A 20,098-nucleotide genomic window follows, 5' to 3' on the forward strand; every position below is an offset into this window, starting at 1 on the left:
AGCTCAGAGGATCTGCAGGTCTTTGGAGGAGGGGCTCCTCGAAATAGGATCGGACCTCCATCATGGCATCTACTGAGGGATTCCTTCGTGTCAAACAGCAGACGTTTGTGGCACTACTGCTGGTGCTTCTGCTCCATCTGATCCCTCTTCTTCTTGTTGCCCTGGTGCCTGAGCCAGCTGACTGCTGGGGCTGTCCCTCCCTGATGCTGAGGTTATTCTTTGAAGATCCTCAACAATCGCTCTGGCATCACTGAAGGCTAACTTCTTAAAACTGGCGCCGTGCAGCGGTTTCTGACAGCACGTGATTATATTCCATTCTGTGGAACTTAGGGTGTCTGTCACATGTTCTGTGGTTACATTTGAATTAGCTTCTCTCTGGCGGCTGGCTGTGATTCGCTGCAGACCCTTACACAAGAGTATCATTTTTGAGGCTGTCACATAGCTGAAAAGAGAGAACAGTAACTTATTAGTTCAGGTTCATGTTTTGTCTACTGATACTACATTCTCATCTACTGCTCATATACATATATACTTCTGGATTAAATAATGATGTAATAACTGCTTACTGTACCTCCACTGATCTCCACAGTGACCTGCTCAAAGGGTTCTAGGACTCTGCACACCTCTTCCACCACCTCTCATTCCTCATGAAACAGAGCATCAACAGGTGCATTGACAATGGCCGGAGTAGAGATGATGGCTTCCTTTGACTCAAGAAACTGCTTCAACATGTAAAATGTTGAGTTCCACCTTGTAGTGCAGTCTTGTTTAGGCCTCAGCTCAGGCATCCCCATCTGGCGTTGTGTGGACTTTAGTTTTTCAGCACTTACTGTGCTCCTGTGGAAGTATTCCACAGCTGATTTCACTTTGTCCACAGTGGGCTTCATCACCTTCAGAGTATCTCTTACAATCAGGTTGATTGTGTGGGCAAGACATGGATGATGGGGCCATTTTAAAATTTTAATGGCTTTGGTAATGTTAGCTGCATTGTCGCTAACACAACAGACCTCTTTTCCATCTTCTTGCCATTCTCTGGCCACTCTCAACAGCTCCTCTGCCAAGTTCTCTGGGGTGTGTCTGTCGCTGAACTCAAAGTCCAGAAGACATTGAAAAATCATCAATGAAGTGACATGTAACTGACATGGTTACCCTTGATGTCTAGTAGTCAGTGATAAGGCAAACTGCAGTAGCTTTTTGGACTCTCTCCCGCACTGAAGCCTGTGTGCTCTCGTACAGTTGTGGAATAAGTGATTTTGAAAGGGTTTTCCTGAATTGTGTAAATTAGATTTGGACTATTGCTATCATTTCTGGAACCTCTGTCCTTCACAATGGAAAATGGCTGGAAATCAGTGGCAATCATTTTAGCCAATGCAATATCAATTTGGCCTTGTTTTTCTACAGACATAGAATTTGACATAAACTGGTCCATAGAAGAATTGACTGAGTGGATACATCTCCACTTGTGGAGGTGCTGGGTCCACCACTATCACTAGCAGATTCTCGAAGCTCCGCTACAGCTAGCTTCACAGTTGGGTGCACAGTTTGCATATGCCGGTGTAGGTTATGTGTAGATCCGGCTTTATATGAGATTTTGTTTTTGCAAATTCTACACTGTGCTCTAACATTGTCTACATTTTTAAAAATGCATCCAAATGCTACTGTGCTTCCGACTCATTTTCCAGCTGTTGTTTTCAAAGCTGTCCTTTCTCTCCTCGGCTGCTAAGTGTGTGACTGTGAGTGAGTTGGCTCGGCCATCCCTCATGCAGCTTTGGTTCATTGGTTGACACTGCGTGTCTGATTGACAGGAACAACAGGTGAGGCTGTTAGTCTGTTCAGACAGTCAGAACAAATGTGTGTACGCTTGAGCATTTAGGCCTAAAGTTCCCATCATTGAAGGCAATCATACAGGCCACACTGACCATCCCAGTTAGCAGCTGTGAGAGAGATTTGACTGAAGGGAGGGCCATCCATTTTTATTTCAGAGAGCTACGATTTTCTCCAGGTGTCCCGCATTAAAAATAACATACAGTCCCTTAAAACCGAACAAACTGATGTAATTTGGACATTTTTAATGGAAAATCTTTGGCCTTTTTTGGGGATTGGCATATTCTCCCTGTCACAAAGTGTCTTTTTTGTGCGTAATTTATTATTATTTTTATTTATATTACTAGGCAAGTCAGTTAAGAACAAATTCTTATTTTCAATGACGGCCTAGGAACGGCCTGTTCAGGGGCAGAACAACAGGTTTGTACCTTGTCAGCTCAGGGATTTGAACTTGCAACCTTTCGGTTACTAGTCCAACGCTCTGACCACTAGGCTACCCTGCCGTAAGAGAGGTATAAATAGAAAAAGCAAAGAGAGAACCAACTTTACCCATGTCAACTCAATTGAAGCATTCATTCGATCGATTTATGACATTACACTAGTGAGCGAGGGTATTTATTCTATCTATATATGACATTATTCTGGTGAGCAAGGGTTTATTTAGCCTAGGGCAACAAGTAATGACAGAAGAGAAGCTGCATGTAGGCTATCTAATCCTAAAATGTGAACTTTATCACTGTAGCCTATAGTTGGGCGGTTGCGGATGGGTTATTGGAAATAGCCGGTGGGTGCTGAAGAAACAGCTGACCCGCGCATTTCTAGCGTGCACGTGTCTGTGCCCTTGCCTCAGTACGTGTGTGCGTGTCAGCCTCTCCCCGACAACCAATCTGGCGCTCCAGCACAGGGATCATGCTGAGATTGGGTAACAGAAGACAATCTTTTCATCTCTCTCCTGCTCTCCATCCATCCATCCCTCTCACCATCCTTCCCCTTCTGCCTCACTCTCCCTGATTTGAGACTGAGGCCCTCTGTTTGTTCTCTCCTTCCCTCTACCACATGTTCTTATTTCCTACCTCCCTCGCCGCCTCCCTCTCTCGTTCTCCTCTGTTTGCATTACCGTCCTTTGGCCCACCACAATTCACAGAAGGAAAGAGAGGTCCAAAATAGGGAAAGTGTGTCAGACAAACTTTTTATTTCCATATCAAGTGAGAGACAACAGCACTGGGATGAAATCCGCTAGTAAGACAATATTGCCGTCTAGTGGTGAAAACAAATCATTACAGTGGAACATTACAATAATGTGGTTAAACACACACGCAAACCTACACTGAGTATATCAAACATTAGGAACACCTTCCTAATATTGAGTCCCCTCACCCCTTTTGCCCTCAGAACAGCATTAATTAGTCGGGGAATGGATTCTACAAGGTGTCAAAAGGGTTCCAAAAGGATGTTGACTTCAATGCTTGCCAAGTTGGCTTGATGTCCTTTGGGTGGTGGACCATTCTTGATATACATGGAACTGTTGAGCATGAAAAACCCAGCAGCGTTGCCGTTTGTGACACAAACCGGTTCTGCTGGCACCTACCACCATACCCCGTTCAAAGGCACTTAAATATTTTGTCTTTCCCATTCACTTTCTGAATGGCGCACACAATCCATGTCTCAATGCTTAAATATCCTTCTTTAACCCGTCTCCTTCCCTTAATCTAAACTGATCGAAGTGGATTTAACAAGTGACATCAATAAGGGATCATAGCTTTCACCTGGATTCAGTTGGTTCATTCTATGTAATGGAGAGTGCAGGCGTTCTTAATGTTTTGTATACTCTGCATACGTCGCCCTTTGGACTAATCATTGCTCAAGCTCTCTATAACCAAGCAGCCACACCCTACTCCACCAAGCTTTTCCAACAGAGAGAGAGACAAGTGGACTACATTTTCCAAAACAATCCATTTGTTCCAACTGGAAATTCGTAGCTGTGTAGTCAAAAGAAACCTTATAAATGAAGGTGAATGTTTTCATGTCAGTTATAATGATGAAAAGTAGGTATTGGACCGATGTAGTCTGCCAGTGAGAATGTGTGAGTGAGCTATTTTATTGCGGCTGCTGGCTGGCAGGATGAGCACCCTGCGGTGCACCATTTGCTCGGTAGCGGGGGACATCCATGCTCACAATTCATGTAGAAAAGTGCAGTTCATGGGCTTATACGAGAAAGAGAGGCGAGGGGAAATTACACTACAGAACAGTAGCATCGCAGCTGCACACACAATCTACCGTCGTTCCCTCCCCGTCTGAGTCGTGCATAGTCAGCTGCGGCTACGTGGCATCGCCAGTATAGGGCGGAAAGAGAGCCCTTAAATTGAAATTGAGAGAAAGCGAGAGACCGCACTGACCATGACACGTCCTCTCCTCGCCCGGGGTTCCACGTGGACCCAGTCATTGACCAAAACAGATCCCGTGGGCCAGTTCGAATACTTTCAAAATACATCCTTCCCCCCATATATCGTCCACCTCTGCTGTTACGTCAGATAAGTGAACACTTAAAGGAAGAAAAGAAGGATGTATTGTAATGATTCGACCGGTGACTCGCTCTCGCCGCTGCGCAGTGCAGATATTACCGGGAGGGCTGAACTGTAGAATCTCCCGCTATGAAATCACAACCTCAATTTACAACACGGCGTTAGCATGCGTTTCTCTGTCTACTCGTCAAACGGGCCATCAGGTAGGATAAGGCAACATTGCCATGTAAGATTGCAACTATTTAAAACGATGCATCATAACTTATTTGACAGACGTTTTTGAGTGAGAGATTGCTACGTTACTTTTGTAGCGTCAGATGGATACAATGTTGCAGCATTAGCGTCACAGCTATCTCTAGTAATAATGGAGATGTTTTAAAGCACCAGGCCTACTGTATGTTATGATGATACCGCTTAATAATTCAACGTTGGACACAAATGCCAAATCACTGCAACTGTAAAATAGCCTACGCTCGTCTGGCCTTCCTACGGATGCAGAACTGATGGGCTGAAAGCATAAAAATGATTTCTCATATCCTACGGTTATTGCCTTAGTTACATCTTCCAGAACAGAAATGTTTGAATAACAAAATGAACGGCCGAAATGTTACAATACGCCTAAAATGTTTAATGTCGGAGCGGAATGACAGCCCCAGTTATTTTCGTACTTGCAGGTGCATCGTTAGAGACTGGCGCTGACATGTTGGTGACGGGTGTGCTTTCCCTGCTCCTACTCGCGCACCAGTGTGTTTCTGCACCACAGGTGCCCGGAGACCAAAGGTGGGCCCTGACACACACACATACACACATCGAAGGTATAGGGTTTGGCCTCAAGTTTTTAATATGAACCTAGATGGATTTTCCAGCAGGTTTAGGTTTCCTGTTGGCTTGGGTATATTTTGCCTTCCTTTCTTTAGTTGTTTATTTGGTGAGCCAGTCAGACATGATGTGTAGTGCTCCTGACAGCATTCAGCCATCAGCCAGCACTGAGGGACTAGCGTTGTGTAGTAGTGATGCCACCTGAAGTAAAAATATTTTTTTTAAACCGAGGAAGTCATATAGGAATAACAGAGACAGGAAGTATGATATTTAGGGAATTACATCACATCCTGTCCCTGGGTGGTAACAACAACAGAGGAGAAATAGGGATCAGAGTTCCGAGTGAGCCTGTTTAAATAGTACCTCAGGTAGAGGTCAAAGATAATATTTCCCTGCACTTAATCCTATTAATAAAACCAACAAAGTATTTGTTATCACATCAGTCTCTCTCTTTCTCTGTGTGTGTATTTGTCCCACAGAGTAGAGTCAGCAGGAGCCCCTCCCCCTCTCACACTGGCCAATCCCTTTGGCTCTGGAGACGAGGAGCGCAGGTGAGTGGCACCTTTTACTTTAATTATTACAGGGGTGGTCAACTCTACAAAATAAAGGGTTGAATGAGGCCAAATCTGGCCAACCCTCCTCCAGGAGAGCTGCTGTATGTGCAGGGCTTTGCTCCAGCCCTAATTTAACCCTTTAATCTGACAGGGGCATGTATTATGTTAATTCACAACATCAGCTCTGGACTTTGAGTAGGTGTTATGATGTGTCTCCCAGACAGATAAGATACTGCATGTAGCTATGTTCTAACACAGGTTTATGATGCTGTTATAAAAAAACAGTTTCTGCTATTACACAATTACCACATTTTTGGCGGCATGAATCTTGTGAAAGCAGGAGAAATCCATAAATTAGCCGCGTCATTGTATAAACCGCGAGGTTCAAAGCATGGGAATAAAGTAGCGGTTTATAGTCCGGAAATTACGGTAGGCCTACTGTGTGATTTAAGACAGGTGAGCACAAGGGCATGCTAACTGTACACTATGGGTTGAATAGCGTATTTCAGTCAGAACCCACTCCCTTTTCCTGGGATGAATAACTGCGAGAAACCGGTAAATTATAATCAATTCTTTCTATGAACAGCATGATGTGAAATGGAACTTTAAAATTATATGCAATTTCTAAATCTGTCTTGTCTACAGACTTCTCTCTGCGATCTGCATGATCAATCATCATCACTCAGGGTGGGGGACAGACAGGGCATCTCAGTATGAAGCCCAGTTCACAATGCATATGTCATCTCATCATGGTTACTTATTTTTTCTTGGCTCACCAATGTGCTGCAGCATATAGCCAATACTACATTAACAGGCTATAAGTACTGAATCTGCGTCTTATTTACACATCTCCATCTGGCTTTCAGGGGTCAGCTTTTTTAAAATGTAATTTCAGCTGCAGAGTTTTAAAACAGCATATAGCTTGAATATCGTTGCTTTAAGTCAGTGCGCTCGCGAGCACTCTCGCAGTCTTTCTCTCTCGCCAAAATAGATAATTACGTTCAAGATTGATACTTTTGTATAAATAGTGTATGTGGACACCCCTTCAAAATAGTGGATTGTGCTATTTCAGCCACACTCGTCAACATTTCCCTTTACTGTGGCAATAGTGATCAAATCAGCGCAATATTAGCCGCTTTCATTGCAACATACCGAAACAAAACCAACTATTCAAGAGATTTCGGAGTAGGAGTCTATTTCGCACGACCAGACCAGTGCGGCATAACAAATCAGAGCTGCAGTAGGCCTATATGCAAATAGACCATTGTCATATATGGATCTTACTTGAACTGTACTGTGCAGATCAAAGCAAGAGCTCCATGTAGCCATTTGTGCACATTTTGCTCATATCCTTTGCTAGTTAGTGAGATATTAGCCTGGTTATAGATAACTTCTAGTCCGCAATAGGGTCGTGACTGCCTACAAGAGCACAAAATGTGTACATTTCAAGACATCGTTGAAAAGCAAGTCAGGTAAAGAGATTTTTTTTGTCATAAAGGGGCAGTATTGTATTTTGAGGCAGGCTTGAATAAGCTAAGTAGCCAATAGGCAGAGAGCAGCATAATTTGTCTGATTCTCTGTAATAATGGTATGGGAATAATAATTGCATTTGATTTTGTAAAGTGGTTTCTTGCATCAAACAACACCATTTTCAGTCATCTCCTTGTCTGAAGGACAAGTGGATAAACAGGTTAAAGTCTCATGGAATGTAGGTCTACTGTACATTGAACACCACACATTGGCTGCTACTGTAGGCTGAATGATAGAACAGCAATTTCCATGTTCATATGTCATGGGATGCATTTTCTCCATAGTTTTTTTTATGGTAGGGCACTCTGGTAGGCCTATATTATGATCAAATATCCACAGTAGCCTAGTTGGCCACTGTTACAACTGTAACTTAGAGTGGGTACAGCCTCAGTGTTCACAGTAAACGCGCACTGGAAGTTGCACAGAATCTTCATAACATCCAAGCTTGCGCTCAGCAGACCTGAAATTTGCTCAGTGACGAAACATTTTGAGGGAACATTGTGTACAGTAGTACATGCCATGCGCACCAGTTTGAGTGTGTCAAAAACTCTGCTGGGTTTTTCATGCTCAATAGTTTCCCATATGTATCAAGAATGGTCCACCACCCAAAGGACATCCAGCCAACGTCAGACCAGTGGTCGAAAACGGGTTATTGATGAAAGAGGACAAAGCTGGCTGTCACATTGTGCTGAGCAACAAACGGGCTACAGTTAGTCAACTGACAGTCCAGTACAACATTGGTGCCCAAAGACCCATAAAAGAATGCACAACATGTCGTACCTTGACACGAATTGGGTATGGCAGCCGACGACCTTATAGTTCTTTCAGCAAAAAAACAAGAAACTGTAGTTGCAGTGGGCTAAAGAACGAAAACACTGGACACTGGAGAATTGGAAACATTGCCTGGTCTGATGAATCCTGGTTCCTGCTGTTTCACACTGATAGGATGACTAGGGTATGGAGAAAACCACGAGTACATCCATCCATCATGCCTCATCTCAACATTGCAGGCTGGTGGTGATGGTGTGGGGTGTTTTCATTCCATACATTGGGTCCCTTGATAAAAGTGGTGCAACGTTTGCCACAGGATACAGTGAGGGGAAAAAGTATTTGATCCACTGCGGATTTTGTATGTTTGTCCACTGATAAAGAAATGATCAGTCTATAATTTTAATGGTAGGTTTATTTGAACAGTGAGAGACAGAATAACAACAAAAAAATCCAGAAAAACGCAAGTTTGCACACATCTCAGGAGGGATTTTGTCCCACTCCTCTTTGCAGATCTTCTCCAAGTCATTAAGGTTTTGAGGCTGACGTTTGGCAACTCGAACCTTCAGCTCCCTCCACAGATTTTCTATGGGATTAAGGTCTGGAGACTGGCTAGGCCCCTCCAGGACCTTAAATTCTTATGGCTGCAATCGCGTTAACGGGAGCAATATGACAACAGCCAGTGAAAGTGCAGGGCGCCAATTTCAAAACATCAAAAATCTCATAAAATTCCTCAAACATACATGTATCTCATACCATTTTAAAGCTAATCTTGTTGTTAATCCCACCACAGTGTCCAATTTCAAATATGCTTTACAGCAAAAGCACCACAAACAATTATGTTAGGTCACCACATAGCCACAGAAAAGCACAGCCATTTTTCCAGCAAAAGACTTTCCAGCCAGAGTCACAAAAACCACAAATAGAGATAAAATGAATCACTAACCTTTGATCATCTTCATCAGATGACAATCATAGGACTTCAGGTTACACAATACATGTATGTTTTGTTTGATAAAGTTCCTATTTATCAAAATATGAGTTTACATTGGCGCGTTACATTCACTAGTTCCAAAAACATCTTCAACAGAAATAATCATCATAAATGTAGATGATAATACAAGCTATACACATGGAATTATAGATATACCTCTCCTTAATGCAACTGCTGTGTCAGATTTCAAAAAACCTTTACGGAAAAAGAAACCCATGTAATAATCTGAGACGGCGCTCAGAAGTAAACATCACAATAGCCGCAACAATGGTGTCAACATAAACAAGAAATTACATGATAAATATTCCCTTACCTTTGATCTACATCAGAAAGCACTCCAGGAATCCCAGGTCCACAATAAATGTTTGTTTTGTTCGATAATGTCCGTTATTTATGTCCAATTACCTTTTGTTAGCGCGTTTGGTATACATATCCAAAAGCTCATTCTGGTCAGTGTTACATCGGACAAAATGTTATATTACTGGTCGACAAAACATTTCAAACTAAGTACAGAATCAATACATACAAAGCTCAGATTTCTCACTTCCTGTTTTGATTTCTCCTCAGGATTTTGCCTGCCATATGAGTTCTGTTATACTCACATACATCATTCAAACAGTTTTAGGAACTTTAGAGTGTTTTCTATCCAATACTAATAATAATATGCATATATTAGCAACTGAAACTGAGGAGCAGGTCGTTTACTTTAGCCAATGTATTCATCCAAGCTACTAAATACTGCCCCCCAGCCAATAAGAAGTTAATATGCTTCTTCTTGAGCCACTCCTTTGTTGCCTTGGCCGTGTGTTTTGGGTCATTGTCATGCTGGAATACCCATCCACGACCCATTTTCAATGCCCTGGCTGAGGGAAGGAGGTTCTCATCCAAGATTTAACGGTACATGGCCCCGTCCATCATCCCTTTGATGCGGTGAAGTTGTCCTGTCCCCTTAGCAGAAAAACACCCCCAAAGCATAATGTTTCCACCTCCATGTTTGACGGTGTGGATGGTGTTCAGCCACCAGATCTCAATCTAATTGAGCATCTGTGGGATGAGATGGAACGACCTATTTGGAGTAGAGGTCCACTACCAGCCAACTTGTCACAACTGTGGGAAGCATTAGAGTCAATATGGGAAAACACATTGTAGGTAGTTCCTTTTTTATGTCTCTGTTTTAGTTTGGTCAGGGCGTGAGTTGGGATGGGCATTCAATGTTTTTGTTCTCGGTTTTGTATTTCTGCTTTTGGCCTGGTATGGTTCCCAATCAGAGGCAGCTGTCAATCGTTGTCTCTGATTGAGAACCATACTTAGGTAGCCTGTGTTCCCACTATGATTTGTGGGTAGTTTTCAGTATTCACATGACAGAACTGTTTAGTTTCTTCCTTTAATTTTGTTTCGTGTGTTCAGTCTAATAAATAATTAACATGGACACTTACCACGCTGCATATTGGTCCGATCCTTCATACTCCTCCTCAGACGACGAAGAGATTTATTACAGTTATGCATAAGCTTCTAATTTATAGCTTCTGTCTCTTGCACAATGCGCACCTTCACTCCGCTGGCTCCTTAGCTCTTGGAGTCCCAGGAAAAGCTAGACTATAGCTGGCTGGATTTTTAAAATCTAATAAGAGTGTTAGAAAACGGACGCAAGCTCTTTTTGGCTGACTTAACTACAGCAGCCAGTAGAACTCACGGCGAGTGAAAGAGTAGAGAACTCGGGATGGCGGTAGGCTACAGCAGTTATTTGTTCAGGCCCATAACCATTTGATCTTTAAGAGAAGTCAAAGCCGTCTGCATATTATTCAAGCATGTCATCACAATGATGAAGATAAGGACAGCGAAATGTATTTCCTTTAACTGTTGAAAGTCGAGGAAGGAATGACGCGACAATGGAGAGCGCAAGAGAAGGTAGGCTATTACGCACGCCGCACAATATTAGGGGAAATATGATGAAAGGTATACATGCTTCAGCCTGCTAATTATAAACATGTAAAATAGGCCCTATTATATTTTAAAATGAAATTCTCCAGCCTATGATTGTAACTTTGTACTAGTTACGGTGTTGTACTGTATTATATGGACTGGAATTACGCACCTCGTTCAATCCATGAAGCTGGGGGGAGAGCATGCAATGCTGGTGCAGGGCATGAGGCCGAGAGTCCACACAAAGACTTTAGCCTACTGGAATTGTTTCATTCATTTACCCAAGACAGTATAGGCAGGCCTACATCTATGGGCTGTTATGTCTTTCTGTCGTACATAATGTGCGGTAGCCTATATATCATAGGCTATGCATTGGATAACGACAAAATCATTTGGGCTTTTTTGGGTTTAAGGATCTTTAATGTCTTTTTAATGTATGGCTCATCAGGCTCTGGTAGCATCCGGCTTGGATTTTCATGCTCTAATCAGATCCTGACATATTTCTTTGCTTTATACACTGTGTACAAAACAGTAAGAACACCTGCTCATTCCATATTGATGTCTCTTGTTAAATCCACTTCAATCACTGTAGATTAAGGAGAGGAGACTTAAAGAATGATTTTTAAGGCTTGAGACAATTGAGACATGGATTGTGTATGTGTGCCATTCAGGGGGTGAATGGGCAAGACAAAAGATTTAAGTGCCTTTGAACGGGGTATGGTAGTAGGTACCAGGCACACCGGTTTGAGTGTGTCAATAACCGCAATGCTGCTGGGGTTTTTCATGCTCAAACGTTTCCCATGTGACAACTGGGGGAAGCATTTTAGTCAACATGGGCCAGCATCCCTGTGGAATGCTTTTGACACCTCATAGAGTCCATGCACTGATGTTTTGATGCTGTTCTGAGGGCGGGGGGGTGCAGCTCAATATTAGGAAGGTGTTCGTAATGTTTTAACATGACACTTCCGGTTTGGGTGGGGAAATATCTGCTTACACGGGAGAAAAGTGATTTATTCTCAGGATTGTTTGAACATTTGAAAAATACAGGGAAGATATTTAACCCTACTGTATACACAGAACACACCAGGGAGGGAACAGAGAGCTTGTTTGTAAAACCTTGAGACATGTTGAGACTAGATTACACTTTCTGTACAGCGAAGTAATGTGCTACCCAGTCAGGTGGGCCTGAGGTTGAACCTTCTATCCCGAGCCCTAACCTCTGTGAACCGTAACTGCTGGCCTCTAACCTGTGTTTGTGTGTTAGGCTGCTGCAGAGCTACATCAAGGCCAACCTGAAGGAGGGACAGGGAGGACCAGATAGCACCTGGGAACAAGGTAAACACATCACACACACACCATCATTGACGTAAATAATGAATAAAACATCTTCCTATTTTCTGCTGGTCAGAGGTGTTTTTCCTGTTTAGTCTCCATGACTATGACCGCAGCGGTGACATGGATGGCCTGGAGATGATGAGGCTGCTCTCTGAATACAACTCCCACAATAGGCCTGGAGAACAGTCAGCTGAGCCGGTGAGAGGGGGGTATGTGTGTGTGGAACATCTGTAGAAAAGATCTTAATAGTTATGGTTAGGACATACTTTGTCTTGATCTTAGTCAGTTTGGCCTACCAGCTAGCAGGACATAATACAAGGGTTGTGTATCAGGATTCAAATAGATAATGTAGCCTGTACTGTTGTCAGTATGAAGATGTTACTGTTGGACTCACTATAGCTGTAAGTAAATCTCCACTAACGCTGAAGTTGACCGTACAGTGTTTCAGTTAGTGAATATGTACACTAAGTCAATGTTTTTTGTGTGTGTGCGTCCCAGGTGGTGGACATGGTAGACTTTCTCCTGCAGACTCAGGATCTAAACATGGACGGTCTAATAGCACCCCCTGAGCTACTCTCTCCCCCCAAACTACAACAACCAGACTCCTACTCCCAGGGTGCACCTGAACAGGGAGGAAGTGTGGCCCAGGAGCAGGTAAAGGTCCAAGTGGAAGTCAAAGTTGAGGAACCAAAACTAGAAAAAGCAGCACAGAAAGAGAATGTAGAGGAACAGCCCAAGGAAGAAGAGTCAAAGCCAAGAGTTGTGGGACAGGAAGTTCAGACCAATGAACATCCTATACAGGCAGAGGAGAAAGGACTGCATATCCCAGAGGCCCCTGCTGCTGATCATGAGCAAAATAGGCCTGCTCCTGTACATCAGGGGCAGCCTGAAATGTAAACACACACAATAACATGCAAACAGCACTCCAACACTTCCGTCCAGACAATAGCAGGAGCCCTTTGACTGACAGCAGTTAGCAAATCACAGCCCCTCATCTACCTTGGGAGGGGCTCGTTTCTTTCACATTGAGGGATTTTTCTTTGGTACTGAATTATAAGATGTCAGCCATATTGTTTAAGCTGCTGTTATTTCACTTCTGAACAAGATCAAATGAGAATAATTAAGTATTAAATGTATTTTGCCAAAAGATACCTTACACTGCTGAAGTTGCTTTCTGTTGAAGCTATGAAAATGAAGCCATATATTGGAATGGACAATCTGAAAAGTGAATGGACTGCATGTATGGACTTGTCAAACGCAATGCCTTTAAATGATACTTGGAGAAAGTATTCCCCTCTAGTGCAATACTAAAATGTTCACTCCCCCTCATGGATGCAAAAGGAGTGGTTTGGTTTAAGAAATTCAGTGGGAAAAGCCCTTTAACTCATGGAATTGGGTTCCGTCACAGCAGCTGTTGACTAGATTCTCCCTTTTCCAGGCCTTTTCACTTAGTGAAAAGGCTATAAACTGAAGTGCCATCTGGTGATTTTGCTGCCTGCTCAGTAATACTAGAGCCCAATTTAGTCTCACTTCTAGAAGTGTGCACTAGTTCCTTTAATCCATGAGGGGAGTAAACACTGATTACACAACTCTGCAATGATTTAGGAACATGGGATAAATTTGGTTTGCTGTAAATTTCCTGAATTGGAAGGTTTGTATATTTGACAAAAAGCCAACATGACTGCCACCTTTAGTTTGTCAGTGGTCACACCTTGTTTTAAAAGAAAAGGAATGTCCACTCACTTTTACAACATTTCCACTCAGGGATTGCTAAAACCCAATTGGGCCCCTAAGCACTTGGAGCCAAGAGGATTTGACAGCTGTAAGCAATATTCACCACCTTGCCATCTAAGCTACCAGTATGTGGAAGTCTCACCATGTTGCTTACACTATTAAAACCCACAAGTGCCTATGGGTCCATACCTACTAATGACAATTCAGTCACCAGATGGGTCAAAGTAAAACAAAGAATGCCAAGGCATGCATGTATAGAACATTAGGTGGACATTTAGAAAAACATGTTCTGGGGGGAGAAATCCACTGAAGGACATGACGGATTGAGGCAAAGTCAAACATGTAAACTTTTATTTCATCATGCAACTCAAACAAGCATCTCAGAAAACTTGATCAGAGTAAGGAGAGAACCATTAGAAGAAAAATCATTCAAATCACAACCCATCACTACAAAAAAAAAAAAATCATCCATTTCTCAATGATGATCCAAGTTAACAAAATGTGCACAACTGATCACGTCGAATGAAAAATATTTTATAAAAAAAAGGGGTTTAACACTTTAAAAAGCATAATTAAATAAATGCATACTGGGACAGAAGTATTTTAGCATAGCTGGTGACCTTGCCATCACTGGCAACATCCTACTCACTCACTGGGGACGGTCTCAATAGTCTATAGTGATTATTCTCCCTGCACTGACAACACAACTGGACAGGTGAAAGCATATACATCACAGGGATCCTCCATATTGCCTTCACCCATTCTGTGTTGTCAGATACAAGAGGAAGCCACTAGACACCCGGTGTGACATTGACCCAGAGCCACCCCGAGACAGCTGGTCATACATGTAACACTGGTAACACTGTACCACAGACAGTAGTGTTCTGTCCTGTAGTTCAAAAAAAGTTACAAATAGACTAAGTCATGGTCCAAATAGAACCCTAGCCACTACTCTTACACACTACTCAGATCTGAAGCAAATCAGAATAGGACAGGTATGAGCAATATGGCAGTAGCTCCATCTTTCCCTCTGATAGGGTGGAGTTTCCTTCTCTTAAATTATTTTGGAACTACAGAGTTGCCGGGTCTCCGTCTAGTGGACAGGAAATCTGCAGCCGCCTCATCACATCCCGTTAACATTGTCATGTTACAAAGGGATGCCAGCCACCATCTCGGACTCGATGCCACAGTGGTCCTCACCTCGCACGATCTTGAAGAAACCTGAGACACAGGAGAGAAAATACACACATTAGACACCAGACAAAGCTATTTCTCAACAGGTGAAGTCTTATTTGACCAGAGTGTCTCACCATTATCTCCCCAGTCAGTGTTCCAGGAGTTAGCAGCCAGCCAGTAAGGCGTTCCCCCCTCCTCTCCCCAGCCTAGGACCTTAATGGCATGGCCTCCTACTGCACTACCAGAGACATGCTGGTATACACCTATAGAGAGATAAGTGTTAGGGTGTGAGAAATAGGAAAAATGTTTGATAGAGTGAAAAGTGAGTGGGTAAATGAAAGCAAAAGAGTGGAAAATAAGTGCGTGACCTCACCAGACTTGTAGAGCAGGAAGTCTTCATAGACAGTGAAAGCACCCTCTACAGGCCCATTCTTGTAGAGCTCCTTCATGATCTCCTTCTCATCAGAGGGCACACTGTACGAACGCTTACCTAGAGGACAGGAGATAGGGCATGTGAATCTCCATGGGCCAGAGCCTTGCTTGAATACACTAACAGTACAGATTAAATCGCTCATTTTAAAAGTAATACATAATGCATGTGTCTTACCAAAGTGCTTGTCCTGCTTGTAGCCAGGTGTGTATCCCGGCTCACACTGGTTGGTACATTGTGGGGTGTCACCCTCCTCTCCTTTACAGGGGGGTCGTGTGCCGTTGACATGGTGCTCACAGGGAGAGATAGAGTAGGGCCTGCAACCTGAGAGGAGACCAGACAGAGAATAAGTGTGTTTCACATGATGCTCAGAGGATGGAGTAGGGATGACTGTGGGGAAACAGTGAGAAAGTGTGCCCACTACTCACCAATGTGAGAGTCATAGAGTCCTCCAGAGACCAACCCCTCTTTAGTCCAGAAGTCCCACGCAGCAGAGGGGTAACCACCATTACATCTAATAACAGACCGTTAACAATGTAAGCGCACAAATCCCACCAACCTCCGATTCCTTGCGCAACCCCAGGGCACAGAGCAGGTGAACGAGAAACATTTATATGCACATACCCCATGCCACAACTTTCACAACAGCTGAGCAGGTCTTCCGAGGAGATCTCCACGCTGACTTTGGCATTGCTGTGGATACACACACGGTCTGAGATGGCCTCCGCAGCACCAAATGCCTTCAGAGGAACAAGCATGTCAAACACGCACTCAACTTCACAGATCAGTCACAGGAATATCCGTGTGTGTGTTCTTACCCAGCAGCTGCCACAGGAGCCCTGGTCCCTGACCTCCTTCAGAGTGGGGCAGTTGGGCCACTGCAGTCTGGGGTCAAAGTTCTTAGGCAGCGCCATGTCCCCTGTATACTGCACCCTACAGAGGAGAGAACAAGGCGGTCATTAACCCTACAACCTACCTTACACACTAACCCTCCAACCTACCTTACACACTAACCCTCCAGAGAGACAGCCATGGAGAAAGAGGGGAGAGAATAACAGGAGAGGACCAAAACTGAACATGTTTACCGTTACTGTGTAGTGTTGGTGGAATCAACCTGAAGTTGAGCCACTTTTCACTTCCTTCTTGCAGTCTCAATTCAGCACCAACACACTAGCTAGTACATTCCCTCAATACAACCCACACAGCTGACACTCACATGGTGAAGAGTTTGGGTCCTTTGAGCAGGGTGCCACACAGCTTCTTGACATAGCTGTAGTCCACATTATGAAAGTTGTGGCCAGCCTTCCATGTAGTGTTGGCCTCATTGATGTAGTTTACCATCTCATGGGAGAGCGGAGGTAGGCGGGGCCGGGCCCAGCTGATTGACAGCAGCCCAGATACCAGCAACAGCACACACCACATCACTTCCTGCAAGGACATTAAGGCATCATGGGAACTGGAGTGCAAACTAAAGAAGAGTAAGGCAGCCCCGTATCTAGACACCCACAGGTGGAAATTAGACTTAACTAAATGTGGAATGTGGCACATTAACCGAGATGTCAACTGACGATGGGAATTCTTCCACCAACTGTTGAAAGAGACTAGTCTCTCTAACAGTACAACTTTAGACCGTCCCCTCGCCCATACCCGGGCGCGAACCAGGGACCCTCTGCACACAACAACAGTCACCCACGAAGCATCGTTACCCATCGCTCCACAAAAGCCACGGCCCTTGCAGAGCAAGGGGAACTACTTCAAGGTCTCAGAGCAAGTGACGTCACCGATTGAAACACTATTTAGCGCGCACCACTGCTAACTAAGCTAGCCGTTTCACATCCGTTACATCTCCACTCCATGTGATCCTGCAGACTGGCGTCAGGTAGCCACAAGTGTTGTGACGTGAGCATGCAGTCATGCAGGGACACAAACACGTGAGCTGAACTAAAGCAGCTCTTAAGAGCAAGGCCACAGAACAGACCACTCAGCACAATCAGATCAAGAGGACAGAAAGAGGTCTTCCGTTTAACTGGAGGGGGGGACTTGGCTCAAACCCACAGATCAATACCAGGGCAGAGAGGGTGTGGTGTGTGCATGGTTCAGATACTGCAGTCATTCTTGGTAGGGTAGTGGGGGGGGGTGTTGCAATATTGAAGTCACATGGCAGGCATAAGTCAGCAGCAAAATCATCTAGAAAGGGGCAAGTAGTTCAACATGAAATTCCCCTCAAGAAAACATGACTGCCTAGGACTCCTCGCAACTCAGCATTGACAATATTCAGCCAGGCAGGCAGCCAAGTACTACTTCCCTAATAGGCAGGGCCAGTAGCAATAACTTCTCTAAAGCACAGGACCACTGGTCATATGGTAGAGGAACATATGACTCACCAAGATTTTCAGATTTCATTTTTTGACTTGATTTGGGGTATTGCTACATGCCTATAAGACATTTTTTCCATCCTGTCTGAGACTGGAGCAACAAGCTATCCCATTGGCAATTGATAAAAGCAGAACCATGTCTTCCATCAGTAGGTCAAGGTTAGGGTAACTCCAACCACGTCTAAACTAGTCTCAAAAGGAGATAAACAGGGCAACGTTTAGTAAGGGGAAAATACCTGAACGTAGCTTATGCTTAATGTTTGGCCATAGGCTACCAAAGTGAGGACATAACTTGTTTATTCCCGAAAAAAAAAAGTGAACGTGATTAAATGGCCATCTTATTCTGCCGCTATACAACTTTGTATGCGTTGTTTGTTTACCAACCTTGTTTTCTACGAAGTTGTTACAGATTCCTGTTCGAACGCACCACAAATTGTACCCACCCACTCATAATACAGAGGAAATGGAAAGAGTATTTCTCAGCAGTGACTCTTATTGTTCTGCTTTGACATGAATCACTAGCCTCATCACATGGGAAATTAACTGACAAAAACGTTGGTTGGTCGGTCTGCAAGCACCCGCATATAACGGTCTAGATAGAACCCGATTTCGCTCTGGCTAAACACCAACACTCACGATTAAGCTAGCTACTCAATCAAATTATGTCTTGATGGTTAAGTTCCTTGGTTGAATTAAGTATTTGGCTAGTAGACTAGGACAATATGCCTGTACACAGGGTGACCAGGACAGGAGTGAAGAACACTGCATATGAAATGGGGGGGGGGCAGGCACTTCAGATCACTTGACTTCGGACACCACAAGAGTCACTTTGAGATCCAATTACTAAGGGAGTGTCTGGCTTTCAATTTCTTATCCAGGGCTATCAGACTTGTTTACATTGAAACCAGGATTTCCGTTACATACCAGTCCAGACATGTTGTTTACATAGGGTAGGGAATTTATCCGAACCCTTTCAGAAAAGGTATTGAGTGTTCGAGTCATTGCAGATAGTCATCGCACAACTCATAGCGCGCACACGCGTATAGCGAAAACAAGTTGTGAGACGAGAATAGCATCAGGTTGCCATCAACCCATTTCAGAACTGGCACTCTGAAAGTAACGTAGCTGGCTGACTGAGACACCGCCCAAAACAACACCGCCGCGTTTCAAGCCGCATAACGTTAAGTCATTCTAAGTAACATTAATATCGAACTGTGTGTCACAACAAAATGTACATCAGGAAATAAATAACTAGCTAACGTTATCTATCCATTGTTGTCTTATCCAAGAGGACAATCTTGCTCGCTTGCGAATTAACGTCAGTGTAGCTATTGTTGCCTACAGTAGTTAACGTAAACTAGCTAACGATGTTGGCAGTTCCTGTAGCTACATTAACATTCCCCAAGTTCTGAATTCAGATACGTTACCTGTTGTCTGCTTGTCCGGTGTACCGAATAACAATTACACTACACGTGCACCTTTCTTAAACTGCTTTCGCCTTCCCGAGTCTGACGTTTAAATCCGGTGAATCACGTGACTTGTCACGAGCCTCTGGCGTATCCCTCGTGATTCTTGCAGATGCACGTTAGATTTGGTAACGAGTAAATTGATACAATAGGCCCGTGATTTAACCACTATAGGCTTTTTTATTTATAACAACTATGATGAGTAGGGGATATATTCAGGCGAGATGAAATGTACACAATGTCAGACAGTTCTAGCCCAATACTGTTTGGACCATGTTTTGGGGTTGCTAACATGTTGGCTGTTGCCATGTTGTTGCTACCATACTATGTTGTTGTTTTAGGTCTCTTTATGTCATGTTGTGTTGTCTCTCTTGTCGTGATGTGTGTGTTTCCCTATATTTTAATTACATGTATTTTTATTCTCAGCCCCGGTCCCCGCAAGAGGCCTTTTGGTAGGCCGTCCCCATAGGAGGCCTTTTGCTTTTTGGTAGGCTGTCATTTTATAAGAATTTGTTCTTAACTGACTTGCCTATTTAAATAAAGCTAAAATACAAATAAATACACTCCTGAACAGGTAAAGCAGAAACGTAGGCCTATAGGATTTGCATTTACTAACACTTTCTACACAAAAGACTGCGTTTCAAGAAC

The 20,098-nt window shown here is 43.6% G+C and overlaps 2 protein-coding genes across 4 annotated transcripts; one reads left to right on the forward strand and one right to left on the reverse strand.

The window, feature by feature from the left end:
• The first annotated feature begins 3,500 nt into the window (after positions 1 to 3,500).
• Positions 3,501 to 14,444, forward strand: LOC118362820 (cell growth regulator with EF hand domain protein 1). 3 transcript variants are annotated; one of them, XM_052486543.1, is made up of 6 exons: positions 3,501 to 3,835; positions 5,021 to 5,126; positions 5,645 to 5,716; positions 12,199 to 12,269; positions 12,343 to 12,467; positions 12,768 to 14,444. In XM_052486543.1, the coding sequence occupies exons 2-6, from the start codon at positions 5,047 to 5,049 to the stop codon at positions 13,164 to 13,166; spliced, it is 747 nt and encodes a 248-aa protein (XP_052342503.1). In that variant the 5' UTR covers positions 3,501 to 3,835; positions 5,021 to 5,046; the 3' UTR covers positions 13,167 to 14,444. The 3 variants fall into 3 exon arrangements, with proteins under 3 accessions (XP_052342503.1, XP_035599347.1, XP_052342502.1); XM_035743454.2 differs by lacking the exon at positions 3,501 to 3,835 and adding an exon at positions 3,922 to 4,549; XM_052486542.1 differs by lacking the exon at positions 3,501 to 3,835 and adding an exon at positions 4,550 to 4,572.
• Positions 14,338 to 19,559, reverse strand: LOC118362819 (cathepsin B-like). The gene is made up of 9 exons (XM_035743453.2): positions 19,412 to 19,559; positions 16,826 to 17,037; positions 16,428 to 16,542; positions 16,234 to 16,349; positions 16,038 to 16,123; positions 15,787 to 15,933; positions 15,553 to 15,669; positions 15,314 to 15,442; positions 14,338 to 15,224 (listed from the first exon to the last, which is right to left on the reverse strand). The coding sequence occupies exons 2-9, from the start codon at positions 17,029 to 17,031 to the stop codon at positions 15,151 to 15,153; spliced, it is 990 nt and encodes a 329-aa protein (XP_035599346.1). The 5' UTR covers positions 17,032 to 17,037; positions 19,412 to 19,559; the 3' UTR covers positions 14,338 to 15,150.
• Between the last annotated feature and the right edge of the window lie 539 nt (positions 19,560 to 20,098).

The sequence above is a fragment of the Oncorhynchus keta genome, chromosome 29 (assembly GCF_023373465.1).
Source record: "Oncorhynchus keta strain PuntledgeMale-10-30-2019 chromosome 29, Oket_V2, whole genome shotgun sequence".
In the NCBI taxonomy this organism is placed as follows: Eukaryota; Metazoa; Chordata; class Actinopteri; order Salmoniformes; family Salmonidae; genus Oncorhynchus; species Oncorhynchus keta.